This window comes from Aspergillus tanneri, assembly GCF_003426965.1.
Source record: "Aspergillus tanneri strain NIH1004 chromosome Unknown AapTan_6_pilon_pilon_pilon, whole genome shotgun sequence".
Taxonomy (NCBI): domain Eukaryota; kingdom Fungi; phylum Ascomycota; class Eurotiomycetes; order Eurotiales; family Aspergillaceae; genus Aspergillus; species Aspergillus tanneri.
Genome location: NW_022984633.1, coordinates 156,340 through 169,292, shown reverse-complemented (window position 1 = coordinate 169,292; position 12,953 = coordinate 156,340). Strand labels below are relative to the sequence as shown.

The 12,953-nt window shown below is 47.7% G+C and overlaps 2 protein-coding genes across 2 annotated transcripts; both read left to right on the top strand.

The window, feature by feature from the left end:
* Positions 1 to 63: 63 nt before the first annotated feature.
* On the top strand, positions 64 to 1,622 carry ATNIH1004_008108 (uncharacterized protein; the record flags this gene model as incomplete). The annotated part of the gene is made up of 2 exons (XM_033572721.1): positions 64 to 1,181; positions 1,256 to 1,622. The coding sequence occupies 2 exons, from the start codon at positions 64 to 66 to the stop codon at positions 1,620 to 1,622; spliced, it is 1,485 nt and encodes a 494-aa protein (XP_033423273.1).
* Positions 1,623 to 3,737: 2,115 nt separating this feature from the next.
* ATNIH1004_008107 (Type I Polyketide synthases (Type I PKS)) lies at positions 3,738 to 12,774 on the top strand (the record flags this gene model as incomplete). Its single annotated transcript, XM_033572720.1, has 8 exons — positions 3,738 to 4,374; positions 4,501 to 4,735; positions 4,937 to 5,060; positions 5,126 to 5,227; positions 5,286 to 5,718; positions 5,772 to 9,355; positions 9,408 to 10,589; positions 10,672 to 12,774. The coding sequence occupies 8 exons, from the start codon at positions 3,738 to 3,740 to the stop codon at positions 12,772 to 12,774; spliced, it is 8,400 nt and encodes a 2,799-aa protein (XP_033423272.1).
* Positions 12,775 to 12,953: the final 179 nt, after the last annotated feature.

Here is a 12,953-nt window from a genome sequence, read left to right as displayed (position 1 = left end):
GTCCTCGGGTTGATATATAAACATCTGAATCATTCTTTCCATCAATCAATTCATTGACATATCATGCATCCTGTCTCCGGCCTTCTTGTGACCGGACTTCGAGTCCTCGCAGTTACCAGTGCCTGGCAAGCGGTGTACTCGCTACCAGCATCGGGCGCCCCTTATGGCTGGGCCGGCCCTGCTGGGGACGACGAGTCCAACGCTGGTCCTCCTCTTCGAGGCAGCTCGTCGCTTCTTGGCGTCGGTCCCAATGAGGTGAATCCATCCAGTAGCGGCCAGGTCCCCAAGTCCTCGTATGACCTCGCCCCGGGCCAAGGTGCCAGTGCGGACATTGGTATCCCTTTCACATTCAAGGACACGTCCAATCCACAGCCCATCCGCGGGGATCTCGGTTCCACGGACCCCGGTCCACGCACCTACGACTATGACCGTCTCAATCCCGACACCTTTGCTCCGCCGGCTTCAGATCGCGGATCGATTGGTCAAGGAAAGTGGCCTCTCGGTCTATCACATAACCGCATTCTCCCTGGACATGCAGGATGGACTCGTCAAGAGAACACCGATGTCCTCCCAATGGCAACCGCCATGGCGGGAGTGGACATGAAACTCGCTCCGGGAGCATACAGAGAGCTTCATTGGCATAGGGCCAACGAATGGAGTCTGGTTCTCAATGGCAGCGTGCGCGTCCAGACCATCAACGAAGATGGCGAGACCTTCATCGATGACGTGACAGCCGGCGACGTGTGGTATTTCCCTGCTGGCGTGCCACATTCCCTGCAGGCGCTGGATGAAGGCGCCGAGTTTATGCTCGTGTTCGACCAGGGTGATTTCAACGACGGTGAAACTGGTCTGATCACAGAGATGTTCCTTCGCAACCCCAAGGAAGTATTATCGAAGAACCTCCAGGCACCCCTATCGGATTTTGACGACCTGCCCAAGGACCAGTTGTATATTTTCAATGGAACACCGGCCCCCGCAAATCTCAGTGAGCAAACCATTACGGGCCCAGGTGGGATTGCCTCTGGCAACTCTAGTTATACGTATCATTTCTCGAAACAGGAATCGTACGAGGTCCCTGGGGGCAGTGTCAAGATCATCGACCCGCAGAGTTTCCCAATCGCCGAAATGTTCAGTGCCGCCTTAGTAACGATTAAGCCGGGGGCGATGCGTGAAATCCATTGGTATGTTGAGCCGCAATACCCTCCCCTGTGTCAGCCACTCTGTGCCCAATATCTAACCTGTCCGCGTAATCAAGGCATGGGACCAGCGACGAATGGGGGTTTTTCCTTTCCGGTAATGCTCGGGTCAGCGTCTATGTTGCCCCTACAAAGGGCGCCACCTTTGACTTCTCCGCTGGCGACATCTCGTACGTCCCCGCAACTGCATCTCACTACATTGAGAACACTGGCGACGAGGATGTTGTCTTTCTTGAGGTTTTGCAAGCCAAGAGATTCACAGATATCTCCGTTGGACAATGGTTGAAGCTCACGCCGAAGCAAATTATCAAAGATACTTTACATTTGCCGGATAGCCTGCTGGACAACCTATCCCCTAACAAGCAGTACGTGGTGCAGGGGAATCCTAACCTTACAGCTGTCGCAGATGGAAGCGGGATTGCGTAGATGCCGTGCAGGCTGAAGGACAGGAGAGTTTTGTATAGCCAGAGCTCTGATGGTATTAGACTTGCGATAGTCTGGGAATTGCTGTTTAGTGAATTAAGCTTCGTTTCGGTCAGATCAAATGTTCAGTCTTACTCCTATATGACAATTATAAGTACCTGCCAACCCGAGTTCAAATGGTGTGGACTTGTGCAGAGAATTACAGCTTGGTAGTAGAACCTGATATTTGTAATCGACCAGCTTGACCTAGACAAAGACGACAAAATATTCCCATGCCCGGCTAAAGATAAATCAAACAGACAATAGACAATTGACCAAGATTAATCGAATGAACGTGATACCGAAGTCAACACACAAGGGTCCTACATACCAATATTAAGTTTATAGTACAGGTTAGAGCAGTTCTAGTAACTCCCAGATAAGCAATAGCTTTGCTCTCAATAATAGCATTACTGCTCAGAGCCCTCGAGTAGATTATATTCCCAAGGCCACAATGCGGCTGCCAGTGAATAAAGAGGTGGGAATTCCTCCAGAATCTCCGTACTCGGGGGTGTGAGTACGCTGAGCTCTTGGTCATCGATTTGCACCTTTTTGGCTGTGGCGTAGTGGTAAAGCTCAGCACTACTACGCAGTCCGACTTAGGTCCTCGCTGTTGTTTTGAATGGCTTCATCAGCAAATTAATTAGTATTGAATACGAAAGCTCGTCGCCGATTAAGATAGTACAAAAGCGTCAATATAAAAAATTGGTCGTATTCTATTCAACCAATTGTATTCATAACATGGTTATTATCTCAATCAACATAGTAAAAGATCTGATCTACTCTACTACGCATATCTTGCCTACTTATCTGTGTGTGGGGGCTCGGTTGAGCAGCTGAATAATCACCACACTGATCATTTTCTAATAATCAGGCCTTTAGTATGTCGAATTAGATATTCATATTATGAATGAAATTGGTTGAATAGAGTACGACCAATATGATATTGACAATACATATACTTCCGCTTACCGTCCTTGTTAATTTCTATGGGATCACAAGTCCCTGCGTGGGACAGTTCGATTCGAAGCGATCATTCAGAATAAATTGGCATTGCTATAGGTAAGTGGGCCAAGACAAGGGCAAAGTGAAAACTAGATATCTGTAGAGTTAATGAGCCTGTCTTGTTAACGGAGTGTTGAAGTCTAGAGTGGCGCGGGTGTTCATGGCCGGAAGAGAAACAATTCAATTACTGCGCTGTGTTGAATCCTTAGGAAGATGGTATGCCGTGAGGTGCTAGGATAGCGGTGACTAGATAGTATATTGGAACTATCGTGCGATCTAGTATCGCATGGTGAGTATATTTATCTATCTTCGAGAGAGAGAGTAGACCAACGCCTCCTTATATCTACGTGTCCCTTAGCCCCTAAGTGTGATATCTTAGATCGCTGCGGGACTAGGATATCGGAAGGTGCCTTAGGCATCCTGATTTCCAATACCTGTAGATTTTAACAAAGTGACAACCGTCTTATACGCCACTTCAGTATACTAAGAAGGGCATAAGAGGTTCTAGGAGGACGCTTTATATAAGACTGTATTAAAAAGCACAGATGCTTTCTCTAGGAGTTATGATCTGACATGGACAAGTACTAAACTGCAGACCGAGTGTTTCCTAATTGACTCCGTTTAATTACTGCAAAAGCTTAAAAGTCCGTGGAGTACGATTGGTACGGATTCTACAGTCGAAAGTATCATACGTACATGACAAGGCAAACTTACATGAATAAGTGCAAGTCTTTTCGTGCCCGACGGTACCAAATAATGCGACTATCCCTTAATTGACCCTGCAAGGGAACGTCAGGGTTCCGCGCAAAGCGCAGTATTGCGTTTCAGATCCTTGGGAACATTAGAATTGAATCGACCAGTGGCTTGAAATGTATTCGCTTGTAATCACTCCTTGCAGAGGGTATGGTCTATTCCCAGTGTGACATCAATACCGGATAGGCTGCACAAATATAAATGCCGCCTGTTCTGCAAATCCTATCAACCATCATAACCCTACACCGGATGCTCTCTCAAGTTTGACACATCGTAAGACACAGCTCAGCTGATTAACAGACATTGTTGAATTTTGAAACAATGACTCGGTCTTGTTTCGACGAAACCCTTCTGTCCGACGCCTCGGCAAATCTCCCACCTCCCGCAGACCTACAAGACACCCCATTAGAGGGTTGTACGTTGTCACCGAAAGATAATACAACAGATGACAAGCGGGTACCATTTCCTATTGCTATTGTTGGCATGGCAATGAGGCTCCCTGGCGGAGTTCATTGTGAGAAAGAATTTTGGGATTTTTTGGTAAATCGTCGGGACGGCCATTGTAAGGTTCCCCAGGATCGATATAATATCGACGCTTTCTACAAAGATCCCACGTCTGGTCACGTACCAGGGACAATTCGAACTAAGTATGGCTACTTCCTTCAGCAAGATATATCGCACGTCGATGCTGGTTTCTTTGGAATAAGCAAGGTCGAGGCTGCCAAGCTTGATCCACAGCAGAGGATGTTGCTAGAAATCGTATGGGAGTGTATGGAAAATGGGGGCCAAACAAAATGGCGTGGAAGCAATATTGGCTGCTACGTCGGAGTCTTCGGTGAGGATTGGTTAGATCTTCTTAGTAAAGATCCCCAGGACAACGACCGATACAGAGTTGTGAGTGCCGGTGACTTCGCTATCTCGAACCGGATTTCATATCAGTATGACCTGCGTGGTCCAAGTATGACTATCCGAACAGGGTGTTCGTCCTCATTGGTTGGCCTACACGAAGCATGCCAAGCGCTATATTCTGGTGAATGTTCATCTGCATTGGTTGCTGGCACAAATCTTATTATTACTCCTACAGTAACTACGTCAATGTCCGATAATATGGTGATCTCTACAAGCGGTATCTGCAGAACGTTTGACGCAGCAGCTGATGGCTATGGTAGAGGAGAAGCGGTAAATGCAATCTTTATTAAGCCGCTGGAGACGGCCCTGAAAGATGGTGATCCTGTACGTGCTGTGATTCGCTCCACAGCAGTCAACTGTGATGGCAAAACACCCAGCATAACGACGCCTGGCTCGCAGGCGCAAGAGAGGTTGGTGAGGCGAGCATACCAGAAAGCACAAATAAAGGACATAAGGAAGACTGCCTTTTTTGAGTGTCATGGAACAGGAACAATTGTGGGAGATACGGCAGAAACGTCAGTTGTCGCGAAGATCTTTGGGGAAGATGGTATACATATTGGAGCGGTATGTTAGAATAGTTGCTCTCGGACCAACATACTGACAAAGTCCAGGTTAAAGCAAACGTTGGCCATTCTGAAGGTGCTTCAGGAATCACAAGTGTCATCAAATGTGTTCTGGCCCTCGAGAATCGAACCATTCCACCTAATGTATACTTTGAAAATCCAAACCCGAACAGTATGTCCCAGACCCTTGCAGTAGTTAGACAGTGCTTACCCTACTTTCGTCAAGTCTCTTTCCAGGGAGCAAAGTTGAAGGTCCCTGTGAAAGCCACAGCCTGGCCTGGTGATCGATTCGAAAGGATCAGCGTCAATTCGTTTGGGATTGGCGGCACCAATGCACATGTACGCCCCCTAATTTAGTTATCGAGTGTCGTCGAACCCTACGTACTGATCATGCTAGCTCATCCTGGACTCTGCTTCCTCTATGTGTAGGAAAGTGTCTTCCAGCGGTCCACACACCAGCAAAGGTCCTACTCTATTGCTTTTGTCTGGTAAAACATCAAAATCATTGGACGGCAATATCAAATCGACGACTAAATATCTTGAAGACAGCGTGGCTGCCTGGAGTGACGTTGCATATACTCTGGCCCACCGGCGAGAACACATGGATCACAGGGCATTTGCGATTGTTGAAGAAGGCAAGGCAATCCCGTCGTTTGAAAAAGGCCATCGGGGTTCCCTACAAACTTGCTTTGTGTTTACAGGTCAGGGAGCACAATGGCCAGGAATGGGCAAAGAATTAATATCGCAATCCAAGAAGTTCCGTGAAACTATCCGATCATTGGATAGAGTGCTGCAAAGACTTGAGGACACCCCTAAGTGGAGTATGGAAGGTGCGTCTAGTTACCAACATCGAAGCTTGCATGTCCTAATAAACAGATTACAGACGAGCTTTTGAGCCCGAGTGATGGTGATAAATTTAAAGAGGCTATGTATGCCCAGCCTCTCTGTACTGCTATCCAGATTGGGCTTGTGAACCTCCTTCGCGATTGGAACATTGAGCCTTCAGTTGTAGTGGGGCACTCCAGCGGAGAGATTGCTGCTGCCTATGCCTCAGGAGCAATTCCTGCTGAAGTCGCTATTACTGTAGCTTATCTTCGTGGGCACAGTATGAAATATGCGAAGACCAATGGCGCCATGGCAGCCATCGGTCTGGCACCAGAACAGATGAAACCGTATCTGAAAGATGGGGTGGTGATAGCGTGTGAAAACAGCCCCCAAAATGTGACTGTCTCCGGAGATAGGCAGGTACTAGAAGAGATTCTCTTGGATGTCCAGGTAGAGGGAGATATCTTGTGCCGCCGCCTTCCAGTCAATGTGGCATACCATTCGCACCATATGAAGGAGCTTGGAGAGATATTTGAAAACAGTATCCTACACTATATGTCCCAGAACCAGTCAATGGTGCCGCTATTCTCAACAACCACTGGTGATGTGATTTCTGACTGTAGTCGCTTTGATGCAACGTACTGGCGGCAGAACCTTGAGTCTCCAGTGCTCTTTAGTGCAGCCATTCGAAAGATATTAAATTATGAGAAGCAACCCAAAGTGTTTGTGGAGATAGGTTCACATTCAGCACTCTCAGGTCCGCTGCGGCAGATACTTTCCCAGTCAAACGAGAAGCAGAGACCATTATATATCCCTACTTTAGAAAGGAATAAAGATTGTTGGGAATGCATGTTAACCACAGCTGGTCGGCTTCATGTTCATGGCCTCCGGTTAGATTTATCGGGTATCATCGCCCCTGGAAAAGTTTTGACCGACATACCTCCATATTGCTGGGAGCATAATGAGAGGCTTTGGAGTGAGACACGGTTAACACATGATTGGAGATTGCGAAAAGATTCCTTCCATGAGCTGCTAGGCTGTCGAACACTAGAATCAAGCGACAATGAGCCAACATGGAGGAACCTCTTACAGCTTGATAATGCACTGTGGCTAATGGATCATAAACTTAGCGGCGAAATAGTCTTCCCCTGTGCCGGGTATGTTGCAATGGTCGGTGAGGCGATGCGCCAAATATCAGGTTCCGATGACTATTCTGTGAGAAATCTCTATATACGGGTAGCATTGGTGTTGGGCCAAACGGAAGCCACAGGCCTGGAGATTATCACTAGTCTCAGGCCTGCAAGGCTCGCGGACAATATTGACTCCCTTTGGTATGATTTTACTATAAGTGCATATCAAAAGGGCATATGGCAAAAACACTGCATTGGGCAAATCCGTGCTGGGCCGGACACTGTTCATGAACCGCCCCCAATCCTACCCTACTCTCGTCAGGTGTCATCAGACAAATGGTACAGAGCGTTAGAGGTTCGTGGACTCGAATATGGTCCTAGATTCCGTGGCCTTCAGTCCATTACAACTAGCCCATCAAGTCCTCGAGCAGCTGCGAATGTATATCATAACTCTGAAGAGTATGATATAAATCAATATGCTCTTCATCCAATTCTTATTGATCAATGCCTGCAACTTCTAAGCGTGGCGGCTACCCGGGGCATCAGTTATCGGATGAACAAGTTATGCATACCAGTCGCAATTGGAAGTCTATATATCGCAAGAGGCGAGGGGTTAATGTCTTTAGACGTCTCATGTGATACAGTGAGCGGCACTTTCAACGGGAATGCATCACTAGTTGCCGATGGCCAGGCAGTTCTCTCCATGCAGCGGGGCGTCTTTTTTGGAATAACAGATTCTTCGCTCAACGACAGTACGGGACCTTTGGTGTCAACACTCCACTGGAAGCCACATGTTGATTACGCTCCCCTGGAGCATCTGTTTCCTGTAATCCCAAGTGGTATTTACCCTGGAAAAGTGTTGGCTAAAATGACAAGCCTGATGATAGTGGAAACGTATCATCAAACAAAGTCATCAAAGCCAAAGAAGGAGCATTTGAAAAAATACCATAATTGGATAGGTACGCAATACCGGAGGATTTGTGCAGGCGGACACGATATTGTTCCAGAAATGAGGGACACGTCTGCCCTAGACCCGGCAAGCCGGTGGCCTCAAATCCATGAACTAATGAAGGAGGAATCTAACGCTTCCATCCTGCAGTGCTATCGACTTGCGGAAAGAGTCCTGCGCAGGATACATGATCTTTTCGATGATAAGGTCGATGGCCTGGAGCTTCTCATGGAGAACGACGGTCTCCAGAATATGTATGGCCATATGTCGACCGTTACTAACTGGGACACTTTTCTTTCTTTGCTCAGCCACACAAATCCCACCCTTCGCATATTAGAAATTGGTGGCGGTACGGGTGGTGCCACTTCGGCATGTCTTAAGGGGCTTGCATCTACATCGGGTCACAGCGGGAGGATGTATTCGAAATATACATTTACCGATATTTCAGCGGGATTCGTGACACAAGCCAAGGAAAAATTTAAGGAATTCTCTGGGGTCGAATTCTTAATTCTCGATATATCTCGGGACATTACGGAGCAGGGCTTTGAGATGGAGAGCTATGATTTGATTGTTGCTTCCAATGTCATTCACACAACTCCGAAAATCTCCGAGTCGCTTGACAATATTAAGAAACTTTTGGTCCCTGGAGGGTGGCTTCTACTGCAAGAGGTCTGTCCTTCAATACCTGTCATCGACTATATTGCGGGCGTTCTGCCTAGCTGGTGGCCTGCAGAGGATTCCCGAGAAACTCCTTATCTGTCGCCTGAGGAATGGCACCAAGAGCTAGTGAATGCCGGGTTCACTGGTGCTGAGGTCGTGCGCTACGACAATGATATACCATACCACATGAATGCCAACATTGTGTCCAGAATTCGGGCCCGAACCACTGTTCGTGGACATGTAAATATACTACATAGCGGCACCGTCACTGACTGGGCTCGCAGCCTTGAACATCTGTTGCTATCCAAAGGATTTAGCATCAAATGGCTGAATTTGCATGAGAGGCCTCCCCTGGTCACAAACGTAATTTCGTTACTCGATTTGGAGGGTCCGTTCTTCCATGAAATTTCCAACGCCGACTTTTACGCCTTTCAAAGATTCACTCAGAATATTCAAGGTTGTTTTCTGTGGCTTACGAGACCTATTCAACTAGCTGATAAAGACCCGGACCCTCGATTTGCGCTGGCCCTTGGAATGATGCGAACTCTGAGGCAAGAAATAGTGCGAAACACTGCCACACTGGAAGTTGACCGACTTGACGGACTCACGGCGGAAGCTGTCATACACATCTACATGAAAATGAAAGATCAGGAAGATGGCGAGAGTTCAGCACACCCTGAATATGAGTTTATCCTGAAGGAGGGGGCTATACATGTCGGCCGATTTCAGTGGAACTCCCTCGGCGATGTTACAACTACATTAAATGAGCCCAAGCCAAGAGCTTTAGACGTTGGATGCCCTGGATTACTTGACTCCCTGACGTGGACTTTGGCAGGGAGAGCGCCAACTTTGGAAGATGCTGACATCGAAGTTGATATTAAATTTGTGGGCTTGAATTTCAAAGTAAGTTAGACCCTGAGGTTTCCAGCAGGGAACTTACTAAACTACTATCTAGGATATCATGGTTTCCATGGGGCTAGTGGGAGACACTGGCGAGCAAGGGTTGGAGGCCAGCGGGATTGTTCGCAACGTGGGACCAGGAGTTACGAATATCCAGATCGGAGACCGTATTTCAATTGCTCGGAAAGGTCTGATGCGGACTCGCATAATACTGCCTGCCCGCTGCTGTGTTGTTGTGCCTGATAATCTATCACTCGAAGATGCTGCAGCCGGGCCTTGCGTCTTTATGACAGCGATGTATTCGCTGATACATTGTGGCAACCTACAAAAGGGGCAGTCGGTCTTGATCCACAGCGCGTGTGGTGGCGTGGGATTAGCTGCGATTCAGATTTGCCAGCTGATTGGGACAGAAATCTTTGTAACAGTGGGAAACAAGGAGAAAGCAACTCATCTCATGGAAAACTTCAGTATTGCAGAAGACCATATTTTCGACTCAAGAAGCACGTCATTCCTCCAAGATATACTCAAGAAGACAAAGAACATTGGTGTTGACCTAGTGTTGAACTCTTTATCGGGCGAGTTATTACATGCTTCATGGAAATGCGTTGCGCCCTTTGGAAAGATGATTGAACTTGGAAAACGAGACTTTATAGGTCATGGCAAGCTGGATATGGATCTTTTTCAGGATAATAGGTCTTTTATTGGTGTTGACCTTCTTGAGATTGGCTACAAACGACCTCAACTTCTTCAGAGGTTGATGAAACAGTTCCTTGAATATTTTCGCGACGGCAAAATTGGCTCTATACGGCCTGTGAGTGTCTATGAGGCATCGAATATTTCCAAGGCATTTAGGTACATGCAAACTGGACAACACATTGGAAAAATTTTGATACGTATGCCAGATGACCCTTCCACTATTCCAGTATCTAGGTTGGAGGAGAAAGGTGCTCTTTTCCGTCATGACGCGTCTTATCTCTTGATTGGTGGTTTCGGGGGTCTTGGACGCACTGTTGCAACTTGGATGGTGGAAAAGGGTGCTCGTCATTTTATCATCATGTCGCGTTCTGGTCAGGAAGCGCCCCAGAACCGAGCCTTCGTTGAAGATTTGGAAAGCCAGGAAGATGTCCATGTCATCAGCATAAGCGGTACCGCTTCTCGCATTGAGGACGTTAGAAAAGCAGTTGCCGCAGCCAGAAAACCTATCGCAGGTGTCATTCAAATGTCCATGGTATTGCAGGTGGGTTTGGTGTCATCAAACTGGAAGGGGAGTATGGTTGAGCAGGATAATTAATGCTAACGCCTCTCTTCGAAAACTATAGGACCAACGTTTTGACACGATGACTTTCGAGGAATGGACAACCGTTCTTGCTCCGAAAGTGCAGGGCACGTGGAATTTGCACCACGCCGTTAAAGGCATATCACTAGACTTCTTTGTCCTCTTCAGTTCCCTTACTGGTATATGCGGCTTCCCTGGGCAGGCAAACTACGCTGCAGCCAATTCGTTTTTGGACTCATTTGTGAAGTACCGCAACTCGAACGGCCTGCCAGCGAGTGTACTTGACATTGGCTTCATGGGAGACATCGGCTATATACCTCAACATGCTCCGAAGACACTAGAGTATGCCAGTTCAGCCTCGTGGAGGATCCTAGAAGAGAGGGATCTCCTCCGCGCTGTTGAACTCGCGATTCTTCAAGGTCCACATCAGCTTGCCATCGGCCTTGGGACCACGAAGCCGCTCTCCGAGACGAGAGCTGAACCCCCATGGGGAGCCGACGCTCGTTTTGCTGTATGGCACAATGTGTTAACAACGACAGGAGAAGACCCTGTAACTGAGGACGAGGCTCTCAGGGTACTGGTGTCGTCTATTGAGCGAGATCCGTCTCTCCTATATGAAAACGCAACCGAGGACAAAATCACCTACGAACTTGGCCGAATGATTGCTTCTCACATGTCATACTCCGAAGACTTGGAGTTTAATGAACTTGCGGAGCTGAAGATTGACTCTCTAATGGCCATTGAGATTCGCAGTTGGTTCCGTCGGCGCACTAAGATCGAGATATCCCTCGCTGAGATATCTAATGCCGGCACTGTAAGGGGCTTGAGCAAGGCTACGATGAAAATGTTTCGCGAGAAACACCGTTCTGGCGAACTAAAAGGAAAGAAGGGTTTACTCTCTAATGAATCCCAGAACCCCGGGTCTCAGGAGCTCGATGAAATGGAGCTCTGGTTGCAGGACAAAAACTTAGCAACGAACCTAAAGCCGATCTTGGGCCAAGTACCGGATTGGTGTTCCCCTTCCGAAGGCAGAGTGTTTCTCACTGGCTCAACAGGGTACTTAGGGAGCTTTTTCCTGGCTCTTCTTGCAGGTCTTCCACAAGTAAAGGAGGTAGCATGTTTGGTTAGGGCGCCTGATGTCTCCACTGGGATGTCTCGGATTAGGGAATCCTTGTCTAAGTATGGTTTACCATCAGACTTCGAGTCTAAGATTGTAGCTGTACCTGGAGACATCAGGAATCCCACACTTGGCCTCAGGCAAGAACAATATGAGCAACTTGCGCAGCGGTCGAGCGTTATCTTCCATTTAGCGGCCTTTTCGAACTATACCCTCCCTTATTCTGCGCACCGAGATATCAACGTGTGTGGTGTTCTTCATATGGTTTATTTTGCTAACAGCATGCGTCTGAAACAGCTGCACTATTCATCAAGTATTTCAGCGTGCGGCGCGGTAGGTTATTTTTCAGGCGAAATCATCGCTGAGGACCAGGAGCCAGCGTTTGATATCGGGTATGTGAAACAGCATATCGGATACACTCAAAGCAAAGTCATTGCTGAAAGCGTCGCTTGGAACGCCATCTCCAATGGGCTACCGGTTACAATCCATCGGCCCGGCTTCGTAAGCGGGCACAGCGTGACGGGTTCTTGTAAGCCCGATGACTTCCTTACGCGTCTGATGAGCAATTGTATCCGCCTCCGCTGCTATCCAGTAGCGCCTTCAGTGAGAAACCAATGTATTCCAGTGGACTTCGTGTGTTCAGCCATGCTACGCATATCTCTCTCCAGTGACAATATCGGTCATGCGTATAATATTGTTCAGCCTGATCAATCCCAGACAATTACGTGGGACGAGACGTTTGAGATCCTCAGCCAATTTTCCTCTCCACCACTGCAACGTGTCACACCGTCTAAGTGGATCAGCGTGTTTGCAGAGCATAGTGATTCCCGCGAGAAGGGGCGTGTATCGGTCATGAAACAGAAGCTTGACGAAAACATGATCTTTTGGGCACTCGATGGAGGCACGATGGCGCTCTATGAGACTGGAAATCTACGTCGGGCTCTCTCTGATTTTCCCGAGGTGCTCAACGTACGACCTACGTCTGAATTATTGAAGACATACTTCCCAGTTTGGGAACGGCAGATATAGGGCATCGGCGGTTGGCTACCCTGCCGTCAGCAAATTGTCTCGCATTTGGTAGTCTAGGGGAAGAAAAAATGTGTTAGCTTGGTCAATAATCTTGACTATTTGTGACGATCGCTCCGCGCATTTTGTCAGAATCTCAGAGGGTGAGAGAACTCAATGAGTTGGAGTTATTTAACTACCTA